At 43.8% G+C, this 5,437-nt stretch overlaps 1 protein-coding gene across 2 annotated transcripts in view; it reads left to right on the forward strand.

Moving 5' to 3' along the window:
* The window catches only part of LOC117937170 (protein HID1-like), a 12,478-nt gene that overhangs the window by 848 nt on the left and 6,193 nt on the right, over positions 1 to 5,437 (forward strand). For both annotated transcript variants that reach the window (XM_034860947.1, XM_034860948.1), the window contains exons 3-9: positions 191 to 422; positions 526 to 582; positions 1,239 to 1,379; positions 2,391 to 2,481; positions 3,190 to 3,341; positions 3,904 to 3,982; positions 4,978 to 5,142. In XM_034860947.1, coding sequence (XP_034716838.1) covers positions 191 to 422; positions 526 to 582; positions 1,239 to 1,379; positions 2,391 to 2,481; positions 3,190 to 3,341; positions 3,904 to 3,982; positions 4,978 to 5,142 — 917 coding nt within the window. The remainder of the gene's footprint in view (positions 1 to 190; positions 423 to 525; positions 583 to 1,238; positions 1,380 to 2,390; positions 2,482 to 3,189; positions 3,342 to 3,903; positions 3,983 to 4,977; positions 5,143 to 5,437) is intronic.

A 5,437-nucleotide genomic window follows, 5' to 3' on the forward strand; every position in this document is an offset into this window, starting at 1 on the left:
GGGCATAAGTATACACCCCCTCTATGTTAAAATACAGGGGCATAAGTATACACCCCCCTATGTTAAATACCCATGACATGACATGGCGCTGACTCACCTTGATTCTTCCACATAAATGGGGGCTCGTCCGGGAGTATTTTGAATCCTGGTGGAAGGATAGTTATTGAAGACTTTATGTTGCTCCCCCCAGACACGCCCTGCCTCTGTTCACCTCCCTGCTCAACGTGGTGTGTGCCTACGACCCGGTCGGGTACGGCATCCCGTACAACCACCTGCTGTTCTCGGACTCCCGGGAGCAGCTGGTGGAGCAGGCGCTCCAGATCCTTATCGTCACCCTGGAGCACGAGGCCGGCTCGGCGGCCAGCGCCGCCCTCCAGGCCCTGGACGCCTCTGCACCGCCCTCCGCCGGGGACCAGCAGGAGGTCAGAGGGAGTTTGGTTAATTTGTTATTATAATAAAATCACAGACACAGATTCAGACTTTTACAATAATGATTTGTTTTTGTATTTCTTTGTTTTTTTGCAGCCAGCTGGACCTGACAACCTCTTTGTGAATTATCTCTCCAGGATACACAGAGAAGAGGTGAAACACCAACGCTACCCACTCGCCGTCATATAACACGATTACTCGTTGACTTCTGGGAAAATGTTGCATTCACTGAACTTAAAAAAAACGGGAAACTGTTCAACAAATGAACGGTGAAAACACCTTGAACTGTGGGAAATGTAGCTTACCTTAATATTTTTCCGTATTAACTTTCTGAATTCCCTTCAGAACACAAAGAAAAAATAAGAGTTAAATCGCAAAATGTCATGTGCAAAATAATTGCTTTTTTTTATGTTCTTGTTTTTGCGATCATTAGGAGCCAAAATCTAAATTCTATGAATTGCACAGCCCTAACTGTAGGTTTAGTCCTTCATTACATTTTTTAAATCAATTAAATTTCACATCATTTTAGATTATAATTATTGCCATGTCTAATCTGAAACGTTGAACAAGCTAGAAATAGATAATTAGAATAAGTAACACTCTAAAAGCTTGAAGACAAAGCTTGCTAAAAATAGACCAACTACCGTCATTAGATCTAAGAAAAGTCTTTTAGTTAATGGTTTTTTTTGGTTTTATGCTCTCATTGATGTACCATTAATTCTGCTTACACAGTAGGTGGTGCCCATGACGCCTTGGGTGCTGCACCTAAGCCTTGCGGCGGTATGGAAATCCCTGTCTTTGTCTTTCAGGACTTGGGTTTCATCCTGAGAGGTCTGGCTCGGCTGATGAACAACCCTCTGGTCCAGACCTACCTGCCTCACTCCAGCAAGAAGATCCAGTTCCACCAGGAGCTGCTGATCCTCTTCTGGAAGTTCTGTGACTTCAACAAGGTGCGAAGCCCGATTTAACTGGGAAGATAGATGAAGAGATGGATGTTTATTTATTCTTTCTTAGTGCTCTCAAATGATTACAATATTGAATTCTGTAATAGTCATAGTTAACTCGCAGTTAATCGCGCATTTTTATTTATTTTAAATGTCCCTTGATTTCTTTTTTTTTCCTCATTTTAATGCTCTTATCAACATGGAAAAGTCGATTGACTCGCTTTTTGCAAATGGTTTTGAAAACAACATTGGCCTATAGCTTACTGTAGTGATCTATCTATCTATCTGTATACACACTAACAGTTTCACTTGGAGCAAGCAATCTCTCACACAATGTAACACTGTCCATCAATAAAAGGGTGAAAGAAGTACTCTGACGGAGGGGGGGAGGGGGGAGGGGGAGGGGGGGGGGGCAGGAATTGGCATCAGCTGTGTGCTTGTCCATCAAGTGGAACTGGCTGTGCTGCGATGATGGCTCAGTTCACAAGGACCAGACACACAGATCACTTTGGTCGGCCAGATACCAAATCCCAAAAATCTGGATTCGGTGCATCCCTAATAATTAATCCCTGCTCTTACTTTTCACCATTGTTGTTCTACATCCATGATTTACGACCGCAGAGTAACGTCCGACTATCTGCTTCCTGTCGACACCGGCTCGCACATGCCCAGTATGTGTGACTGGTCATGTGACATGTGATGTCAGACATGTTAACATGAACGGAGATTAGTTCTGCTGCTGGAGATAAACGTCTTGTGTGTACGGAGATCGTTTTTGTCTCAAAACGCTGCTTAAAAAATGAAAAATTAAAATGTAGTATTTTTGGATATAGCCTGAAGCTACAAGATGGAGCAACTTTTGCTATTAAATAAAAGTCACATCATATCCGGCAGTGAATACGGAGTGATTTTGGACTCTTTGTTTCAAATTAAAGCCAATGGACTTCAAACGTCACATGTACAATGTCTGAAAACTCAAAACAAGAGTTAAAGCTCAGTGGTGTTGTGTGTTTTCAGAAGTTCCTGTTCTTCGTGCTGAAGAGCAGCGACGTGTTGGACGTGCTGGTTCCCATCCTCTTCAGCCTGAACGAAGCCAGAGCAGATCAGTGTGAGTCACGCAGATTATAATAACGCTGTGTGTTACGTACCCCCCCCCCCCCCCCCCCCCCCCCCCCCCCCACAAGGGAGAGCTGTGACCGGTAGAGCGTGGGGGAGAACCCACCTACCTATGTAGCTTGTACGCTGGGGAGGAGAGGAAGCTATGAAATGCGTGTACATGAGCAGTGATTAACATGCACTTAGACACCCCCCTTATGACATCATAAGGGCCAAGATTCCAGATGGATCTAGGGCTCAGTTTACACCCATCACAATTTCTATCCCCTGGGGGGCCATAGGCAGGCTGGGGGGACTCATATTAATGTTAAAAAACCTCATAAAGTGACATTTTCATGCCATGGGACCTTTAGTAGTTACAAGGCTGTTGTCCAGAACATTGCTTTGTATTTTTTTTTTTTTTAACAGTTTTTGGTCTCCTTTTCTCATCAGCATTTAAATATTGATGTTAAGTAAATTCATCGTTGACAGCGCTGTACTGTTCTTCTTCACATCGAATGTTTTTTCCACCAAAAATGATTAGCGCTGGGGAGTACTCGGCTTAAAGAAACCATTCAAAAGGGGGACATTATAAAAAAAAAAAGAGTTTAAGAACCCCTGGTCTACAGTGTGCATGCATGTTAAGACGAGCATTAATTTGCATGGATTGTTATTAAATAAATATGAAATGAAAAACCTCCTTGTTGTTGTGCGCCTGCAGCTCGAGTGGGCCTCATGCACATCGGCGTGTTCATCCTCCTGCTGCTGAGTGGCGAGAGGAACTTTGGAGTCCGTCTGAACAAGCCGTACGCTCTCCGCGTCCCGATGGACATCCCTGTCTTCACAGGGACCCACGCTGACCTGCTCATCGTGGTTAGAAGACACATATGGTCAAGAATATGAATGCCTAAAATAAAGAGCGGAGTTCTGATGTCGTTGAGATACTTCCAGCCAATACCTTCCCTCTGTGTTACAGAGGATATTTTAATTTTTGATTAATCTCTGGAGGATTTACTCCGTTAATGGATTAGTTGTTTGGTCTGTAAAATGTCAGAAAAGTGTGAAATATGTCGATCAGTGTTTCCCAAAGCTCAAGAAGACGTCAAATGTCTTGTTTTGTCCACAACTGAAAGATATTTAGTTTACTGTCACAGAGGAGAGAAGAAACTAGAAAACATTTACATTTTAGAAGCTGTAATCAGAGAAATTTGAACATGTTTTTATGAAAAATACAGATTTTATGAAAAATTTCATAAAATCTGACTCAGATTAGTTGGTTATCAAACTAGTTGTCTATTGATTTCATAGTTGACTAAACTAATTGATCGGTTGATTAATCTTTGCAGCTCTACTTGTATTCCCTGATATCCTGTGAATGAATATGTAACAGCAGAGCATCGCTCTAAATATTCTCTCAACTTTTTTTCTCCTTTAGATCTTCCACAAGATCATGACCAGCGGACACCAGCGCCTGCAGCCTCTGTTCGACTGCCTGCTCACAATCATAGTCAACAGTGAGTAGAACACGTGATATGTCGCTCCCTGGTGGCTGGGGAGAGAACTGCATGGTACTAATAATAAGGCCCAATGTCATGCTCATTTTCAGGTTCATGCTTGTATTTTGAGTTTATGCTAGAATACGTTAACATGCTTCAATGTTCGAAAAGCACATTATTTTTCTCATACTGTCCATCTGAATGTACCTGTATTCACCCTCAGTCTAAAACGCTCGTCCCAGCGTCTATCTCTTTAAGCCCCGCCCCCATATAAAGCCGGTTCTGATAGCTAGCAGTTCAGGGTCTTCGGCAACTGTGCTACAGGAGTCTCGGGACCACCATTGCAGCCGGGGAATGACTGTGATGCCACTGTAGCAGCACTTTCTACAGATAGATAGATAGATAGATAGATAGATAGATAGATAGATATAGATATCACTATGACTCTAGAGTCAGTACTCGCTCCAAGCTAATCACGTCACTCTCTCACTCGCTCTACCACACACATACGCACATACACACACATACCGGTTTTTCTATTCTCTCAAAGAGATTGACGCACAAACCAATGCACAGGTATAAATTGACATAGGCTACGACAAAAACTCTACGAGTGGAGCCTCCTTAGAACCACAAGCAGTAGTAATAAATTCAAAGTGGTGCCCGGATAGCTCAGTTGGTAGAGCGGGGACCCCTCCTCGACGCAGGGGGCCTAGGTTCGACTCCGACCTGCGACATGTCATTCCCCCCCCCCCCCCCCCCCCCCCCCCCCCCCTCTCTCTCTTCTCACCAGCTGTCCTGTCATTAAAGGCCTCAAATGCCCCCAAAAAAATCTAAAATCAAAGGCATCGCTCTTTTATAAATTCCCATATTTTAGTAGGAAGTGTTGTTGACCTCAACCTGCTAAATTATCAAAAAGAAGAAGAGAGAAAATAGACAACAGACATAGAGGTCTTGGGATTTCCCATGCTTGATACGGGACCCTTAAATCCTCCGTTTTCTGCCCCCCACAGTTTCACCGTACCTGAAGAGTCTGTCCATGGTGGCGGCCAACAAGCTGCTCCACCTCCTGGAGGCCTTCTCCAACCCCTGGTTCCTCTTGTCCTCCCCCCAGAACCACCACCTGGTCTTCTTCCTGCTGGAGGTCTTCAACAACATCATCCAGTATCAGTTTGACGGTGAGATTACGGAGGTGCACTCGAGTTAAATAAGGATGCTTTCCCACCTGTAGTTTGGTGGACTGAGTGCGATTCGGGGGGGGGGGGGGCAATGACAATTCCTGCTCTCAGAAACAATGGAGCAACACAATATTTATGAAATCTTGGGTTTTGTGGTGCTGCTTTTAGTGTTTCTAATATTTTCGAAGAAGGCAAACAATGTGAACAGCTGATGATGTCTAAGGTCTATATAAAGAGACTTCAGATACAGTATTAGGGGACCACTAAGGTCTATATAAAGAGACTTCAGATACAG

The sequence above is a fragment of the Etheostoma cragini genome, chromosome 21 (assembly GCF_013103735.1).
Source record: "Etheostoma cragini isolate CJK2018 chromosome 21, CSU_Ecrag_1.0, whole genome shotgun sequence".
In the NCBI taxonomy this organism is placed as follows: domain Eukaryota; kingdom Metazoa; phylum Chordata; class Actinopteri; order Perciformes; family Percidae; genus Etheostoma; species Etheostoma cragini.